The sequence below is a fragment of the Scatophagus argus genome, chromosome 10 (genome assembly GCF_020382885.2).
Source record: "Scatophagus argus isolate fScaArg1 chromosome 10, fScaArg1.pri, whole genome shotgun sequence".
Classification (NCBI taxonomy): domain Eukaryota; kingdom Metazoa; phylum Chordata; class Actinopteri; family Scatophagidae; genus Scatophagus; species Scatophagus argus.
Genome location: NC_058502.1, coordinates 3,408,181 through 3,427,658, shown reverse-complemented (window position 1 = coordinate 3,427,658; position 19,478 = coordinate 3,408,181). Strand labels below are relative to the sequence as shown.

General features: G+C 42.0%; 1 protein-coding gene across 1 annotated transcript in view; it reads right to left on the bottom strand.

Moving 5' to 3' along the window:
• Positions 1-19,478, bottom strand: part of cdh11 (cadherin 11, type 2, OB-cadherin (osteoblast)) — an 81,676-nt gene that overhangs the window by 25,164 nt on the left and 37,034 nt on the right. The window contains exons 3-5 of the mRNA XM_046401307.1: positions 2,102-2,496; positions 1,072-1,211; positions 32-326 (exon numbers count right to left, since the gene is read on the bottom strand). Coding sequence (XP_046257263.1) covers positions 32-326; positions 1,072-1,211; positions 2,102-2,249 — 583 coding nt within the window. The 5' untranslated portion in view covers positions 2,250-2,496. The remainder of the gene's footprint in view (positions 1-31; positions 327-1,071; positions 1,212-2,101; positions 2,497-19,478) is intronic.

The following is a 19,478-nucleotide window of genomic DNA, read 5'->3' as shown; positions in this document are numbered from 1 at the left end:
CCCTTTCCTTCCACTTTCTTTTACTACTTACCAACATTGGACATCTCAGGCACCCTGGCATAGTACGGTCCATGGAGAAACTCAGGAGGATTATCGTTGATGTCCTGCACTTTCACGATGAACTCCGATGGAGGCTCCAACGGCTTATTAGTGTCTCTGTCCACGGCCTGGGCTGTCAAAGTGTACTGGGCCTGCTCCTCGCGGTCCAGGGTCTTTGTGGCGTGGATGTTGCCCGTCTTGTCATCAATAACGAAGATCGTCCCAGCACCTTCCCCGGACAGGATGTACTTGATGTTGCCATCGCCTGAGTCTACGTCTGAGTGGAGCTGAAGGAGGATGAGAGACGAGAGGAGAGTGAGACATCCCAGAAGGAAATCAAAGACAGACAGATACACATGCAAAGCCGCGATATGATTGGTGCTAACAACATCTGGATTTCAGATGGTGTAGGAGAGAAAGCGAGACAGACCAGTGATTACAAAGTGAGACAGGTAGTCGATGCACTGTAGCTTGGATGCCTGGCAGATGTGACATGAGGGTTCCTTTCATCAAGTCTACAAATTAAAGGTGCTGAAAGGCTGAGATACACAAGCTAGTAGATGTGCCGTGTGAGACAGGCAAACACTAATAAGTAAGAGATTTAAAACATCCTTCATCCGAAGGAATTGAGGAATGTTCAACATTCAATTAAACTCTTGTTCTTCCTTTACAACCCCTTGACTATGAAATATGAGGCAGTGTAAACATCATTTGTTGTTTGTTATGAAAGCTGCATCTCAGTTTGAGTGATGTTGTTGTTGTAGAGAAGTACCACCAATCATCTTCACCCTTCTGAATGTGAACATGACCTTTTCTCTCTTTTGCATTCTCTCTCTTTGATGGATGGGAAAACCTCTTTTAAATCGTATTGGAGTTTACTGTCATCCTGCGTGTCCCCACCGTGACTGTCACTGGAGGCCAGTTTGGCTATTAGTTAAGCAGCAAGTCAAGTTTCGGATTGTTATTTAGGTTTAATTATGTCTGACTCAAGAGACGGTGATGGCAGAATGCTTTATGCTTTATTATACTCACCCTGCCCACGAGCACCGGATCAGGTCCAGTGTACTCCTCAATCACGAAGAACTGATTCCAGACCCATCCTCGTTTGGACCTGTGTAGTACCTGCCCTTCCTTCCCTCCCCTCTGTCTGTGTTTATGCAGTGACAAGTGACCTACAAGCACAAAAATAAACACCAATAGATTTCTTTACATCCTTATGGCATTAATGCCTACAGTTCATTTGTTGTGGGCTTTCACTCAAACTGTTAGAAACATAATTTCTTTTGGTCATTCTGTGCTGAAGGAATGAAATATCAGCACAACTTGCACTTTGTTTTCTGAGAAAATTTTCATTAGTCTGGATTCAAAAGTAAGTGGGAAGCAGTAACCTAATGAACGGAGAGGCCCACTTTTGAATTATGGGTCGCCAGTTGAAATCCCAGCTGAGACAACTTGGGTGGGTGGTGTGAATGACACGCTTCAAGAAGCAATGTTTGCAGGGGCTCTCAGAGAGGCCCTTAACCCCTGTTTGTTGCAGCACAGCTGCTCAGTGGCTAACAGGAGGAGCCTGTGGTAGCACTGGACGTGTCAGTAAATGAGGGCTGCCTTCATGGACAAAATGAACTGTGAATTTAAATTTTGCTATATGGGTAAAGCTAAAACAAACCAAAAAAAAGATTAAAATTATGATTTGAAATACAAATAACCCAAGCCATCTTTTAGAGTACAAGACCCCGTTGTGCTTTAGCAAGTAGTAAATGTAAAGGAAAAGGCCAGAAGTTTATTGAAGTTAATTGTCAAAAATGGACAGTCATGACTTTGAATTTCCTAAGAAAACTGAGAGAAGCCATCATTGTCTGTTTGAAAATGTGCAGATATCAACAGCAGGAAGTGACAATTGTGACCATTTGTATTTGGACAGATGAAGGCAAAGTTGTATTTCAGGATGCATCGCAGTCATACTTTAAAGCTGTGAATATGACCCAACCAGAAAGAGAAAGTCCCTTCAGTGTGAGACATATTCAAACCAAATGATGAGGAAACCTTGCAGCTTTTCTCATACCTGGATGCCTGTGTCTGTGGCCCCTTTGATCCAAAGAAGCATTTCCTTTTCTGATTGCTAATGCAACACCACAGAGTGCAGAAACTCCAACCAACACGAGGAAGGCCCTCATCATCAGCCCGAGCCCGTGCCGCTTCAGCATCGCCATCTTGCCCAAGCCGAGCAACCGTGCACTTCACTCTGTGCAATACTTTCAGGTTCCTCTCAGTGGAGCGCCGCTCCCACTGAGGTGATATCCCGTTTATGCTAACAAAATGTTGTTGATGAACTTCCTAGTTTGTTAGCTGAGATGGGGCCTTTTGGTGCAGATATTCATCACCGGCTTTCACGTCACTGCCTTTCTTCACCTCGTTTTTCTTCTTCTTCTTTTTCTTTGTCTCCCTTAATCGCGAAGCCTGAAAGAGAGCAGAGGGGACAACTGTTTGGTACATGACGATCATAGAAATGGAAATTCAGCTTGAAAACAACGCGGTCGTGCAACTTTACATTCAGCTCAATGAAGCTGTTGCCTTGCAAACAGATTAGTCTTTATAAATGTGATGAATTTAAAACTGACAGCAACATAACAAACAGTTCGGTAATCACTCATTCCTGTCTGTGGTAGAGGTTAATGTTAATTGACTGCAGTTGGAGATATGACTTCTTAGATACTTGGTATGTTGATTAGGACATTGTACTAATTGGCCACACAATGCTGTCTGTGAACTCATTAGCTTTAATTCAGTTATGCACAGAGAGATTCAGTGGGGGAGGCACAGCTCATGCACACCACCAGGTCGCTGTATTACTCTATTTACAGTCCTTTCAAATACAGTTAGAGTAATTTAAAGCAAAATGATGATTTATGAAATTCATTAAAGGCAGACATTCATGACATTCACGTGTCACGACTCTCCCTCACACGATTTCAGGTGGGTTTCAGTTTAACATGTTAAACAGCACTGTGGTGGTTCAGGATCCTTTGCCTCTGCAGTGATTAGATCAACAGGACCAAGACTAAATCTGATCTGCACAACATGTCCCTCAACAGCAAAGAAGCAGAGTAAAACTGCTTTCTCTGTTGATGAAGCTGTTGCTGAATGTCGATTAAATGCATTGAGTGCAATTTTAATAAAAAGTCCTGGTGCATGAGCATGTTGTAAAATTAATTGATGAGAGCAATGAAGGAAAGGATCGGCTGTTGCCAAGAGCCACCAGAGAGGGCTGAAGGTGATACTGGATTCTTGAATTGCTCTGCTCCCCTCATGGTAACAGCATGGCTAAGATATTTCACTGACTAACACGACCTGGTTGAGGTGAGTGAAAGTGTGTGGTCTCGGTCGCTTTAGGTGCCTGATTGCACTTCTGTGATGTCTTTTAATTAACCCACACCAATCCGTCAGATAACTCCCTGCAAAGTCCCTGTGGTTATACTATTTTCGACGCGGCTCCATCTCCAATAAACCTCCATTATCGCCCCTGACATGGCTGACAGGAGATTTGGGACACGACTGCAGATCCTCTGTGTTCTGTTTCACACAGACCTGGAGTGTCTCTCATTAGACTGCCAGGCGTCTGAGAAATGCCGGGTTAGACTTTTAAATAACTGCACTGGAGATGTTGGTTCCAAGATCATTCAACATATGCAAGAAACAAACACTTTGTGTGACACATAGCTGTGAAGAAATCTCTTATGGTGGGATTTGACCATATTGATAAAGGTTGTGCTGATGTGTGCGTGTGTGTGTGTTGGTTAATATTCAACAGATGTGAAAATTCCCTCAGGGCTCACTGACTCCTGTTGACCACATGACCAGCCAACCAGGAAGTGTTGACAGTTAATCCCATACTGGCTCATCATCTGGTTAATTATCCCTGAATGGTTTGATTGATATGCATGTCTGTTTGTGTGTGTGTGTGTGTGTGTGTGTGTGTGTGTGTGTGTGTGTGTGCGTGCGTGCGTGCATGTTTGTTCCAGTCTATCATCTGTCTGTATGAGCCTCAAAGCTGTTTCATCTTTTCATCTTGGTAAGATGGCTGCTTGACTCGACATATCAGGGACATAACTTAAAGTTAAAAAACAATTACTTAAAGACTGATGAGAAATTTGGATAGTGCAAAGCAAAACTGATCTAACTATGTAAGGATAATCTTGAATGATTTCTCCATTTTACTAAAAACTGTAAGCTTATATATAATGAATGAAGAGCTAACTTTATCCCTTTGCTGTGTCAAATATGAGAAACTTAGAATTGGCTGACAAGAAGAAACAAGAAAACAAGAACAAGAACTTATTCCTGGGGGTCATCACTTGAAGGTGAAATCATGTGTAAATCTGAACAGAGAGTAAGCTTAAACTTGTAGTCTTAAAAAACACTGATACTAAAACAGTTCCAGACCCTGGTGTGTATGAGGGGCTGCTGACACCTGCTATGCTGAATCTATTAACAGGCTCTCAAACTGTCATTTAAGTGTCTGCTTCATTTAACAAGGAAAAAATAAAGCAAATCCAAAATAAATTGCTTTTGCCAACATCCTGATAACCTGCTACCTGTCATGGGTTTGTGTCTCCAAAACTGTCAAGTCAAACACATCAAAAACACTTCCAAACAAAACCCCAGATCGCTGGCAGTGTACAGAGCGACGCTGTAGAAATACTCAGCGTGGCTGTGAATATGATGGCTTGCTGTCAAATTTAAATAAAACAATTGCTAGAAAATTGGTCCCCCTCACTTAACAACACAACTTAAATTTGGTTTTCTTTTTGTACACTCAAAGGAGATCATTTTGGTGAGTTTTGATGTGAGCTGAAAGCACTGTTGCCATTTATGGAGTTGGTTTCTTTCCTTACGGACATCCATAATACAGGAAAAAAGTCAAAGAGAGAGACAGTGAACGCAACACAGAAACAGACAGTGATAATGACTCCCCAGGGTCAGCATGCCTTCTGGCCAGACCACTTCCTTTGTCTGAATACGTGACTCAAGAGTCACATTAGAATAGTGAGCAGCAAGTGTGTGTGTGCGTGTGTTTGTGCGCTCCCATCATTCCCTTGGGCTCGTAGCAATGCTGTGAATCTATGACTCAAGTGTTGGACTTGACAACTGTGATTCACTGGCTAACATTAGAGGGCAACGTGTGTGTGTGTGTGTGTGTGTGTGTGTGTGTGTGAGTGAGAGAGAAGTAGAGTTAAAAAAATAAGCAAGCTGTCGCAAACCGACCAATCACACCACATGCATGTGTTTGTCAGTGAATGACCATGTCTGAGTGTGTCTTTGGATGTGTGTGTATATATGTGCTGGTGTGAAGTGTGTGTGTGTAAAAGTTGGTTTGTGAGCCTCTGCTGTCGTGTGCTGCCGTAAACATGTGGTGTGTAAGTGAGGTGACTGATAGTTCAGGATTGGATTAGATCAGTCCAGTAATCTTCATTTACTCCAAAACCCATCTGAATATGGAACACGGTGATTAGCAAGTCATTTTAACCGTGTTTCTCAGAGAATGTGGGTCTGTGGTGACAGGTTGTTTGAGAAGGTAAATGCTTGTCGTGCTCTCCTTATTCCTCCCTCTCAGCTTGTGTCTCATGCTGTGCCTCTTCTGTCAGAGTGGTTGTAATAGCTGCTCGTCTGCAATCACACTGATTACCTCCAGAACTGAGACAAAGCACATATGAGCATTCCACCTCCTGTGACTGAATGGAGACAATTTCTCAAGCTCCTCTGTGGCTTTTCAGCCTACACCAGTCTGCTTCTTCAGTCTGTTTGACTTTGGGTTGTGTAATCAGATGTGCATGGTAAAATTTTGTTGTTTTGCAGTTGAAACCTTAAGCTTCCCACGCATTGTCCTCAGGAACAGAAAGTGTATGGATGTTGTGTTATTGCTGTATTTACTACAGTTTTTCTTGCACACTTCTTTTGGGCAAAGATAAAGGTCAAAATGATGGCCAAAACCTATTAATTAATCAGTGAACGGGTTATTGTTTCAGCCACCTGTGACTCATTCTCTGTCTCTGTCTTAGACGTGGGAAACCTGTGTGTAAGTCTCCACCTTCAACAACAATGAGGCCTGTTTTCCTCTCTCTTTCTATCCCTCCATCCTCCTGTCTCTTAGCTCTCTGTCAGTGTCTCTGTCTGGACATCACCTTCATTTTTCTCTCTCCTGGCTGAGCATCCAGCAGCAGCAGTGAAAAATGCCTGGAAACTACTCATACTCCAGCCTACTTTTTTCCTCCCTCCTCTCCAACTTTCTCGCTCTCCTTTTCTGTCTGGGGTCAGTAGTAATAAAGGTGATTCATTCATGTGTGAATGTGCCTCCACATATTGCCTCTGTCAGGGTTGTGTGGTCGAACAATGGTCTGACCGCACCTCGTCTGCGCACTGCGTCCAGGTGCAAAGCTTCGGGTTTATTTCTCATGATTTTCCTTGTGAAGCCTTGTCCTTTTCCACGTTCGAAAAGGCCTTCAAACATGGACCTGGTCTGATCTTGAAAATTAGAGATGGTGCCATAGATCATGCCTGGCATTCATCTACAAAGCAAATCTATTTTTAATCATTTGGCTTGGTCACGTGCTGTTTGGATAGGTTTTTATCCATAAAACTTGTATAGCTGAAAGGCAGACTTTGACATCTGTGTTAAAATAATGGATGCTGACTATTATAAAGGCTGATTAAGTGGCTTTTTGATAATGATAATTTATGTTTGAACACATCATGACTGCCATGACTTTACACAACTCTCTTACTGGCACACATTTGACAAGTTGCTGTTTGCGTTCTGAATTGACCACAGTGAACATGAACTGTCCCCGAGACATGAAACTAAAGGATTATGTCGGGAATTAGCTAAGCGGCCGACACAAACAGGAAATGGATGTAAAATGTGTTGTTTGTTCCCGTAGCTTGGCCTGGAGGCGACATTTGTCCCTTCTGTGTTCTCACAGCCCACTGCATCATCGCTTGTTCCTGCCACACTGGTGTCATTTGCCATGGTGGCGAGTCTGTTATGACATGATCCAAGATGGAGGTACAGCAGACAAATCCTAAATGCTTGGGGTTTAGGATTTACAGATGAGGCAAAGAAAACATTGAATCTTTAACTTAAGTTTATAAGGTATGACGGATACTTTTACATCGCCCTAATTTGTCATCACCCCATCACGATTTCTGCTCTGATCTAAAAGGATACGAGCGTATTTCCAGTCAAGTGATCGGTTTAAGGTCGTGTCTGATGGGAGGCACTCAAGGACACCACAAACACACAACTACTGGCTGTTGCCAAGAGTAAAAAACCTCTTATCCTTCACTCACTCACATGAAAACCCCTCCAGCCACTGGACCTCTCTGCAACCCTAAATAATATTTGAACCAGATGTGATATTTTTTCCATGCTTATGCTGGGATGAGAAAGAGGGTCAAATGAGGTTTAAAATGAGATTTTCTTACTGTATAAATCCACTCCTACTCTCCAAAACAAATCCCAAAGCTACTCTGCTGTAGATGCAAAGCCGTTTGTCTTTTTCTTCTTTAAATATCTGGTTCTGTTAGGTGACTTGTTCTGTGAGGAGAGATTTAACAAGATGAAGGATGGATGACATGAGCCAACCAGAGAGCAAGAGGAAGGCAACCAACAGATGGAAACACAAAGAGCAGTCGTGTTGCCAACAACTGTCAAGTGACTGTTATACAAACTTTTGAGTTGGACAGGAAATCATTGTTTCAATCTGCTGGGCTGAAGCAAGTAAATTAGATTCTTGAAAATTAAGGAACAAAAACAAGATAACGGGAACAAAACATCCACCGAAGAACATAGACTTGATAAGTTGTTCTGTTATTTAGAGAAAAGGGATTATGTGAAAAACCAAGAGCTACAACATGAGGGACTCAAAGGACAGAGAAGAGAACTAACAGACAGAAAGTAGGTGTATTAAAGTTCACTTTGGGTGTCTGGTTTCAGTGGCCGGCTCTTTGTGGTCTGTTAAAAGCTTAAAAACAGAGTGATGCTGAAAACAGACACCCAGCGTTTAGCTCACACCACGAAACGTGAGGCTTAATTGCCTTTCAATTAGGAGAACTAACAGGCCTGTGTGTGCGTGTGTGTGTGTGTGTGTGTGTGTGTGTGTGTGTGTGTGTGTGTGTGTGTGTGTGTGTGTGTGGAGAAGCGATTACAAAGAACGGCCTGCAAAGCTTTCTCAGCATTCGTGAAAATAGGTATTAATGAGAGGCTAGCAACTCCAGACCCACAGTTACTGCAAAGCTGGTCTTTGCAGTGTGTGTGTGTGTGTTTTTGTGCATGTGTATGTGTGTACTTGCAAGCATCTTGTGTGTGTGTGCATGTGTGTCGAGGTTGCTGATTCCTGTTAAGCCATTAGTGAAATTCAAGTGCTAATTATCGCCCACAAGACCCCATGTCTGCTATTTTCTTTCTCTCTCTCTCTCTCTCTCTCTCTCTCTCTCTCTCTCTCTCTCTCTCTCTCTCTCTCTCTCTCTCTCTCTCTCTCTCTCTCTCTCTCTCTCTCACTCACTCACACACACATTCGCACACACACTCTCACAAAAGTTTCTTTTTTATTATTACTCTAATCAACCTCACTTTAACATCATTAGTATCTTTTTTCCATAAAGGGAAGGAATTACTGAACGTTCCAGTGCCAGTTAAAGTCCACAACGTGTATATCTAAATAATACGTATAAATTTAATCAGTATCTAATCTAATCAACGTGCAGTTTATTCCTATGACACTTAATATGCTTCTTCTACCTCGTCGGTTAGTTGACTTCGACAGAAAGGATGTGGATCAAGGGTCTTAAATTTGTGTACTTTTATTTCCTTCATCGTTGGCCCACGGTACAAAGCCCAGGCAAAGGCTCATTCTGATCACTTACTTTGATTAGACCAGAGTCAGAGGTGGCACAATGAAAAAACATGGCGTGCGCAACCAAGGTAATGTACTTTGTGTCATGGAGCTTTGATAGATTTTTGATGGAGAGATCAGTCTGAGGTGGATCAGTTTCCACAGGGATGTGGATCTCTTTCATCTTGGGGGACACAAAAGCATTAACCCATTAAACACCGTGAGTGTGCATTCAAGATTCAAGAGTCTTTACTGTCACTGTGCGAGCATAATGGAATTTTGTAAAGATTCTCGGCTTAAAGGCACACGTATAAATAGCACAAAATACTTTAAGTGAACACTTAAGAAAAATATAAAGATATAAAACACAAGGCAAATAGATAAAGTGCACTGTGTATGAATATGGACTCGCTTAGCTTGGAAGCAGTAAATGCTCTTGGTAAGTAACATCGTGGGCCTCGGAGAACAGTTATTGAACAGGTCAGTGATTTGAGAAAAAGAGCTGAATGCGAGCTGTCCACAGGAACTTTTCAGCTGGGGGAAGAAATAATCCTGCAGCAAGTCTTTGTCGTCTGTGGCTCTGAAAGTGTTCACTGCTTGCTTTATGGCTCTCAGTAACAATTCTGCCCTGGATGTCAGACACATCACAGCCACATGTGTATGAAAGTACAATGGACTGATATCTGAGTCATTTTTTGTGGGAAATAGCTTTAGCACGGTGTTATGGTGGCAGCAGGCTGGTGGGAGACTGTAATATATAAACTTGTGACGGGTTGTCTTCTTTATAAGTAACTAAAATTATCAAGGAGTGAGAGAGAAAAAGTTCAATCCATCCAGCCATCTTCTATACCGCTTATTTGTCAAGTTTGTGAGGGGGGACTGGAGCCTATCTCCTAGCTGACTACGGACGAGAGGCGGGGTTCACCCTGGACTGGTCGCCAGTCAATCACAGGGCTGCCACACAAAGACAGACAGCCACACACACACACACACCTCAGGACAATATAGAGTAGCCAGTTAACCTGATGTGCTTGTCTTTGGGATTGTGGAAGGAAAAACCCACGCAGGCACAGGGAGAACATGCAAACGGCACACAGAAGGGCCCAGACTGGGATACGAACCTGGAACCCTCAGCGCTAACCACTGCACCACAGTGCCACCCAGAGAAAAAAAAATTTGACATGTAAATTGAAAAAAAGCTTAATTAACAAAGCTGTTACTGAAGAAGACAAACAATGTGCTGACTTCCATTTTGTTGCATTCAGCTAACTTGCACCTAATTAACTCCTCTGTTGTTGTGTTTGTGAAGTCCAATTCACACTTGGAGCTGAATTATTCTGTTTAAAGTACTTTTTCATAGAAAAAAAAACTTGATTTAAATTTGTATTTTTGTTTGGCTCATTCTGATTAGAGCATCCTCAATTACACTCATTTGTATGGAAATAATATGCAGTTTGTCCTAAATTATGTGCAATCATTCCAATTTTTTTTTACTGGGGAGACGGAGATGGTATTTTAAAATCATTTGACAAACATGTTCTGTGCCTTTTTAAGAGATTAGATGACCAGTATTATTATTATTATTATTATTTATTTTAAATATTGCGTTGACAGCTATCTTTAAAGACAGCTGTCTCATAATTTCATAAGGGCGGATTGTTGGCAACACAAAACAAGCATCCCCCACATGGACAAAGTGGTTTTGCCTTTGCATAAATTTAAATGTAAACTATTTCACACTAAAGTACCACTCATTCAACAACTTTTTACAAAAATGAATATCCTTCGCAACTTGTTATAGAAAATGAAGATATGCTGTGTTGTAGCCTTCACAAAAATGCCAACTGCTGCGAACATCTTCCTCGTATTAAAACCTCAGATGAATTTGGGGGAAAGGAAAATATGTTTTCAATGCAGTGAAACATAACAAACACATAATTAATGCCCGTAATGTGGCGAGGGTTTCAGCGGGGTGTGTCACCCTGCTGTTCGCGATTTGACCTTTCAGTTCAAAATCCTCTGGGCTGAAAACAAGCTGATGACCGAACCAATCAGCTCTCCGTGTTCTCCCAAATGAGCGTCCGAAATAGACAATAAAACAACAGGCGAGCTGATAAGATACAGTGAAGCTTGAGGCAAAACAATGTAGCTCCAATTAGCCTGCTGACCACTGTTTATTGGCTATTGGCTTGCATGGGAAATGTTGTCTTCATTGGCTTTAACTTTGTGCCTATTAGGCCTTTCACTCCTGACAATTGGAAAGACAAACTCCCCATTAGGCGTTGCTGGCAGTTAATTATGAAGAGTAATCTCCAAAATGCCCAACACTGGAATTAAAAGTGTGAAAATTAAAAACATGAAAAAGAGGCAGTGTTGTGTAAAGACCTTGGACTAACTATGTTAGAACTGACTTGTTATTGCCCTAAATGGAGAGATTATGCATGTGGTGTTGGAGGGGGTCTTTAATTAACCAGCACTTTAATTTCCCCCCTCTGTCCTTCTCTTTCTTCCTCTCTGTTGTTTTTATTGTCTGTTTTCAGCCTCTTTAACTCTTGTCTTTTTCCTCCTCTTTCTGTCACAGTCCAGCAGGATCCATTCTTGCAATTATAGCTTTGCATTACAGCGTTATAATGACACCGTAATGAAGTGCTTCAAAAACCATCTGCAGAGGTTCAGAGTTCAGAGTCTCACACACACACACACACACACACACACGCTCCGTTGCGAGAGATTCATGACACTGTCACTGCACCTTTTAATCTGAGACAGAGAGATAAGAAGACAGATGAGTGTGACAGGCGACGTGCCAAGACTAACACAGGGAGCAGAGGGGAATAGTCACTTGGAAAAGATGCTTCATCATAAGAATAGACACATGCACACACACACACACACACACACACATACATGCATTCCTGGAACAGAAATGGGGGAAGGTGGAAAGTTTGGGGAATTTATTCTATGGAAAAGCAAGCAAAACCTGATGCCTCTTGCTCACTCTGTCTTTCTCACTCCATTTCTCGCTCTCTCTGCGTGTATATGTGTGTGTGTGTGTGTGTGGTTTTGGTCTATAGCCCCTGAGGGAGGGAGGGAAGGAGAGAGGTGGGGGGGCAGGAAATGGTGGCGTCTGGAATTGATTTGAGGCTAAAGGAAAAATAAAATACTTCAGATTCTTAAAGGCTCAGGGAGCAGGGACAGACAACCACAAAGAAATGAAGAAAGGTAGAGGGAGAGAGAGGACACATAACCACAAGAAAAAAGTGGGGGGTGGGGGTATAAAGCAAACATAAAGAAGGATTTATACTTCTGCACTAAAGTTGGTGAGGTTGCCATTAGAATGTACACTGTGGTTGAGTCTTATGTGTGCCTCTTGAAAAATACATGACATTGTGATTCTTCTGCTTGAGCCAATTTGTATGTCTTCGTGTCCAGTGCCGGTACAGATTGTTGACAGAGAAAACAGCATTTGAAGAGCGAATAAGGACAGCCAAATGACTTTAAATTGAAGCTGCGAGATTGTCCAAAGTATCATCTTTGTCACCAATTGTGTTAGTCATGCAGGATTATAAATTAGTTACTTTAGTTACTGGCTGAGGATCAGCAGCAGCAACATCAACTGCAGAAGTGTAAATTAGTTTTAGTGTAAGGATAAAAACAAGGATCGTCACGGAAATCAAAGAGGGGACTGAAATGAATGAAATGAATGTGAAGAAGAAGATTAACTGGAACGCATGCAGGAGCAACTCCTGTGGAGAGCTGGAGTGAAGGGAGGATGGGGGGGGGGGAAAGGGGAGCATAGAAGGACGGGGAGTAACTTGAGATTCACTTTAAAACCTGTTTCACACTACAGCTGTGAAACTGTTTATTTTCTGTCCCATTTCAACAGCAGTGTGAAAGCATCTGTGATCCCCCACACATGTAGCTAATGTTTCTTGACAAGAAACTTAGCTGAACCACGAGCATCACAAAATGATTGACGTAAACCATGAAATACACTGAAAGCGCGCCTTTCGGGTTTTTAACTAATAGTTAAAGGCAGTAATGAAGTCTGTCTTCAGTCTTTTGACTTTTCCACTCCCAGTGTAACCGCATCCGAAGCAGCAAGCACAAACACAGAGAACACACGCCTATGAAACAATATACAGTCTTGCTTATAGTATCGCAGTATACTGACTCGTAAACCCTTTGTTGTGATATGTGACATTATGTGACCAAATTCTTATCAATGCATGGCCTCGTTTAGAAGCTGAAGTGTCAGAGGATTGATGAAAACTACAAATTTCATTATTCGGTATTGTGTAAAAAACAAAACAAAACAAAAAACAATTCAAACTTTGCACATCAATCAACCAGCAATGTGTACATCACAGGTCCCTAATGGAAAAAACTTCACAATCTGTTGCTGTGCCTGACGACCTCCATCCAAACATTTAAAATGACCTTACATCGGTAATTAATTCAACCTTCACTTCAGCGTTTTTTATGTGAAAACTGTGAATTACTGCGGAGCGGCGGGCCAGTGAATGTGCCATTAACTGATCAGCAGGAAGCTCGTTCATCTTATTAGCAAAGCTCGTTAAACCGACCACAACAATGACGAGCGCTGTTGTGTGTTATTGGCCCCATGCAACAGTTAAACACAGCTGCCAAACCGCCACAGATGGAGGCTGTAGAGGCAGGTAAAAAGAATTTATGTTGCCCTCAAGTTCACGGCAAATAAGTGAAATTATGAGGCAACAAACAATGGATGAGCAACTGAAGCTGTTCAGCTGAAGCATTAGGAGGGGAAGAAAGAGAGCAGCAGGGAGGGATTTGTGTCCAGCGAGGTTGGCCATGTGTGCTCGTGCTTTAGCAAGCTCAGCGACTGTGTTCCAACACGATGAATAGAGACTAAAGATATTAGAATATGAGACAGAAGGGGGGAGAGAGAGAGAGAGAGAGAGATATCAAAGGGAGGCTGAGAGGATAGGAGATGGAAATCCTCTTTTTTTTCTTCTTCCATTCTTCCCCATAGAGAAATGAGAGAGTTAATCCCCAGGGACTTACATTTGTTTTTTCTCTCTCTAGCTCTCTGTATTTCAGTATCTCTGCCTTCTGACATCCTCTCTGCTCCCTCCTGATCTTCACGTTTTCTCCCTCTCATGCTCTTTTTGTGTTTATATGCTCTCATTCTACTGTTAACCATCAACCACATTCGCATGTCTTCTTTCCCTCCTCCCTGGCCTTCTCTTGTTGAATTCCCTCTGTCCCCGATTCTCCATCTTTTCCTCTCTCCCTTCTCGTTTCTCCGCTTCTTGTAGGGTTTATGGGTTTATGATGCATGGTAATCTCACGGCGAACACATTTATCTGCTCATTCTTTATCTTGCTTTTCCTCTCCTTTTTTCCCCCCTTGTTGCTCAGCAGGGCTCTGAGCTGTCTGATGATGCTTACAGGATATTTACATTTGATTTTTTGCATACTGAGCAGAGTGAAACGTAGACAGAAGAACAGAAGAGGACAGAACACAATAAAATGGAGCAATGAAATGCAGAATGGAGAAGAGCAAAGAGACGAAACAGAGCTGTGAATACAAATTCAGAGCACAACACCACAGATAAAGGCCAGTGTAGACCAGAGCAGAATGAAAATGAAATCCATGTAAAAAGGACAAGGGAAAGAAGGAGAAAAAAAAACTCTCATCTGATCTTTAAAAATCTGCGAGACAAAGAACTTCTATCAATCTGTCTGTCTTTGATCCGTATATGATGCTTTATCTGTGTGTACAAAAATTTGGGTCACAAAGTATTGTTTTTCTAGTTCTTGTGGAAATCCAGCACAGGTGGTGTCGTGGCAGGAGGCTTGATTGATCAAGCCTGTAATCTCTCACTGAAGGATAACTCCATATCTTTCATCCTTTGAGCCCCCACCCCCACACACAAAGCAATTTCCCTACATTCAGAAATGCCATTTTCTCCTGACAGCAGATCCTTAAGCTTTCAAATTAAACATTGTCACCTGATTTCACCACTCAGTCTTCCCAAAGATCTGATTTTGACATTATCACCTGTGTAGCTGTTTTATAAGCAAACATCTAGGACATATTTTTGCACAAAGTTACTGAAACAGAGATTCCCAATGTACCAAAATATGACCCCTACTGGCCAAATGAAACTCAGTCTGATGTCAGGTATGTTCACCTCTCTGCCCACAGGAAGTGATGGAGTTTAAGAGATAGAAGCAGAGTTGATCCTAACTAGTAGCTAATGACTACCACCATTGATTGTATAAATTTGGATGTAGCTTCATGCTCTCCAAAGGTGAGCCAAAACAGAAATGAGTTACTTGCATTCTTTTTAATGGCCTGCAGGGGGCAGCTTCACTGGTTTCAAAAAGAAGTAAGATTGTATGTCAGCTTATGAGAAAATGACCCAACTTCTCACTTGATTCAGGTTACAGTCTTCTTCAATACAGCATGATGTTCACATTATAAATTATGGTCCCATGGGATGGCTAGCTTGTGACTGACAACTCGCTACCACGGCATGTCCTCAGGTTCTCAGTCAGATCCAATCAGGACAGAGGTGTAGCAATATGAAACATGCCAGGGCCCTCCATCTGCTCCATACATGGTCAGTTCTTGTTCCAAAAACAAGATGGCAACTGCCATAATGCCAGACTTAAGGCTTCAAAACAGCAGTCCGAAACAGTAGGTTTCCTCCTTCCCGACAAAGCGAAATAACCACATCAGATGTTTTGCCTTTCTGTTCTTCCTCTTTTTGGTTCATGTGTAAAGTATTTTCTCGCATGCTATTTCAAGATTGCTGGGTTCAGATGTTTCAGCTGCCATCTGAATTTGGCAGTTTTTGAAGATGCCCGGGGCATAAAGATGTCAGTGGCATTAAGCTGTAAGTTTTAATTTAATGCCAGAAAGAGGATTTTAAATGGCTGTTTCATGAAATGAGAGTGCAATCATGCCATTTCATTATGCCTATCCACCCAACAGGTTCATCATTGCTCACTTAGAGATTACTGTGCCATCTGGGAAAAAAAGAAAAACAAGCAATAAAAACTCTCTTTTTGGATTTTGTGTGCAGTCAAAAATGATCTTAACTTGAAAGGGTCTGTTTGCAAAACTTCAGATTACTGAGTACTTATGCTCTTATTCAAAATGGTGAAAGGCTGAGTGCATAAGCTTAAACCACTGCAGTGCACATATTACAGAAGATGTCCGAAGAAAGGGGTAAAAGCATCAAAGCCGCAGTCCAGACAACATTTGTAGTTTGTTACCCTCGAATGATTCCAGAGAAGAGATGGCAGCATGAGAGAGCAAGAGAGGGCAGCTGTTTTTATCTTTGAAGGTTCCATTTAAGGACTCGTGTTTCCAAGATGCCTGATATGGAGCCATTTTCCGATGATTCATCCACCCCTCCTGTCTGCAGTTTAAAAACAGGCGTTTTGTCATTTTTAAGTGGCCACACAATCAGCAGGTAATAATGAGCCTCCAGAGCTGATTAATCACGCACACACTCTGTCAGTTTTTATTGCTACTCCAGCCTTGCAACACACAAGCAATAACTCCAACGTCCCATAAACAGTGTGAGTGAGTGTCAGGTGAAGGATGGGGATGGGAGCAGCTAGCATATGGAAAACAAGCAAAATCTGTAACTGACTTACGAACTGACCGAGGAAGTTACTGCCAGCTTTAAAGTGAAAATCACCTCAAATCAAAATACTCAGAAAGGTTTTTTGGGTTTTACTGCCGGACGTCTCTCTGGCAGCCCAAACTGTCACTCAGTGGACTCCTGGAATAGTTTAATCAAATGGCAGCTGTTTGTGTTTGTGTGGGTGACAGGGTGGGAAAGGGCAGCGTCTTCAAATTCCCCCTCCCCAGGTTTTCCTGAGTATTTTATTGATGTGTGCTTTTCTATATCTCTCTCTCAATCAGTCAGACTGCTGGCTAATCAATACTGGTAGAGGGCATTAAAACTCACTCTCTGTGTGTTTGTGTAAATCCCTGGAAAAGGAATCTTCCTCTCTAATTCCTGCTCCTTATCTGTCGCTCCAGACACCCATCAGTGTCACATTTTTAAAGATGTATGAGTCTGATAGTTAACAAGTTTTAACAACATTTCTTACTCGACACTCTCAGGGAAGGCTTATCAGGACTGTGTTGCACCCTCCAATGACTTTATGTGTTAATACTATACAGGAAACTGCTGCACTTTGCATTTTCTGCTTGTTCTGTTAACATTTACTGTTGCACCCAAGTTCTGCAAATGCCAGACATTTTTCTGTGGGTTAAGAAAATAATTTCCAACTGCCAGTGTGACATTAAGCAAAGCTTGAACTCTAAGTGGTTTTCTTTCAAGACACTATGAAAAAGCTCTTTTTTTTGTATTAATTCCTCAGTGCATCTAGGTCTCTGTGCATGTTGAAATCATATTTTTGGTTATTCAGTGGCCACACTATTAACACATGATTATAAATCACGTCTGCTGCCAGGGTCCATGGTGTTCCAGACTTAGTACATGTGTGAAGAAATGCACAAGCAACAAGAGCGAGAAGCAATCGTGACCTGATTCACTCACTTTTTGGGACACAAATGTCTTCTACACAGTAGATCAGATCATTAGCAGATCAAACAACTGCTGTTTTGAGTTGTTGTGGTTTGGTATAAACTTTTGGCAGAAGCACACTGTCATTTCAGGGGAACTCTCACTTCAGTATCACTCTTTGGAATCTTTATGCTGCAGCTACACTTAAACTGCAGTGATACTGCTGTAAGCTGTGCATTTGCTGTAGTTAATGCTTGGAAAATCAGGACACATATGCATGATCTGCATGCAAACAAGTCTAAGGCAGCAATGTAACATCAGAGTTGCTTCTAGAAAAGCCAAGAAACAGAGTTGTACTCCATTTCTTCACTCTCTGCCCTGCAGGAAGAGTGTGAGTAGAGTGTGTCTTAGTGAACCTGGAGTTGGTGAGCTGAAGATTGTGAGGCTAAAGTTTGCAGCCCTGTCGCCAGACAACATTAATTCTGCCACGCCTGAAGCCTTTGGCTGAGGCGAAGCTCTGTGGTTGAACTGCCTGAATGCTCAGATAGAGTGTAATTTAGAAACTATCTCCCCATATCATGAAAACAAAACAAACGGATAAAGAGAAAGGATGCTCGCCCTAATGCTCTCCTGCTGACTGTGTGTGAGACTGGTATAGGCTGAAATACGTGAGAAACATGTCCCATGACTGCCCCACGGATGCACCCACATCCCATAAACACACACAGGACAATAAATGTCTCTCTCTTTTGGTAGCAAAAAGGAGAAGGCATGAATCGGAGAGAGAGGGGAGAAGTAAGAGACCAGGAGAGGGGTGATGTGACCTGACACTGGTTCAGATAAGCACTTTTGTTCCTTTTCTATCTCTTTTTCTAAGACACACACACACACACACACACACACACACACAGGGTCTCTTTGTCGGCTTGCCTGCTGCTGAGCTGTCGCCGTGACAGGAGAGGTCATCTGGATGAATGCGTCCTATTATGGGATATGTGCTCAGATCTCAGTTTGGAGGCCAAAAGGTTAAACATCCAATCAGCACACAGCGTAGCTAAACCCTTTGAAACCAAGAATCATAATAAGTCACCAGCAGAATCAATAGATGTCAATGGGGACACATTTCATAGGCAGCTACAAAGTTTAATCCAGAAAAGAAAAACTGATGGAGGAAGAGTTTAAGTCTTCGTTTATGTCCAACTGAGATGAGTTTTTAAAGAACAACACCGAAACCTCCAATGACTAATACTTGCCAGTATTCAGTGTCTGGTCATTCTTAATGCAAACAGGGTACTTCCACAACACTGATTTCGATGGTAGAAGAGAACTTTATTTACACCTTAAAAACGGACACCCAGGAATAATAAAACACATCGACGGGAATAAAGATCCAGTTGAACAGTCAGCTCACCAGATTATGAGTTTTCTTCCAACAGTCTTCAGTATAGGCAAGTATTTTCATTTGAAAGTAATCATTTTCTCTACTGTATTAGTCTGTTCCGGGTAATGTATTACCGATTACTTACAATATTTGCGTTATTTAAAATAAACAAAAAAGGGAACAAGTATGAAATTCTAAAAAATGAGGAGAATAATGTCAAAACTCAGGTGCTGGGTGATACTTTAAATCCCTTTAAAACAGGAACACAGCCTCTGATTGGTCGACAAATCGGGAACACAGCCTCTGATTGGTTGACGAATCAGGAACACAGCCTCTAATGGGCCTCATGGGATTGCCAGTGGACGAATGCTGTTAGTAACATGTTGCATTACTTCATTACTGCTGAAAGCAATACATTGTTTTAACATGTTATTTTTGTGACATGTTAATCCCAACAGTTTACGGCCCGATCATGAAATTAATTTATGTTCATCACAGTTTGAATCAGATGATGATGGCCCTCATTGGCTGATGTCTAGCAAATATGAGATTGATTGTGGTCTAACAGGAAAACCAGTGCATTGATTAGTTTGGACCTGTTGAGTGGACTGATTGTTAATATTTTTATCCCTCT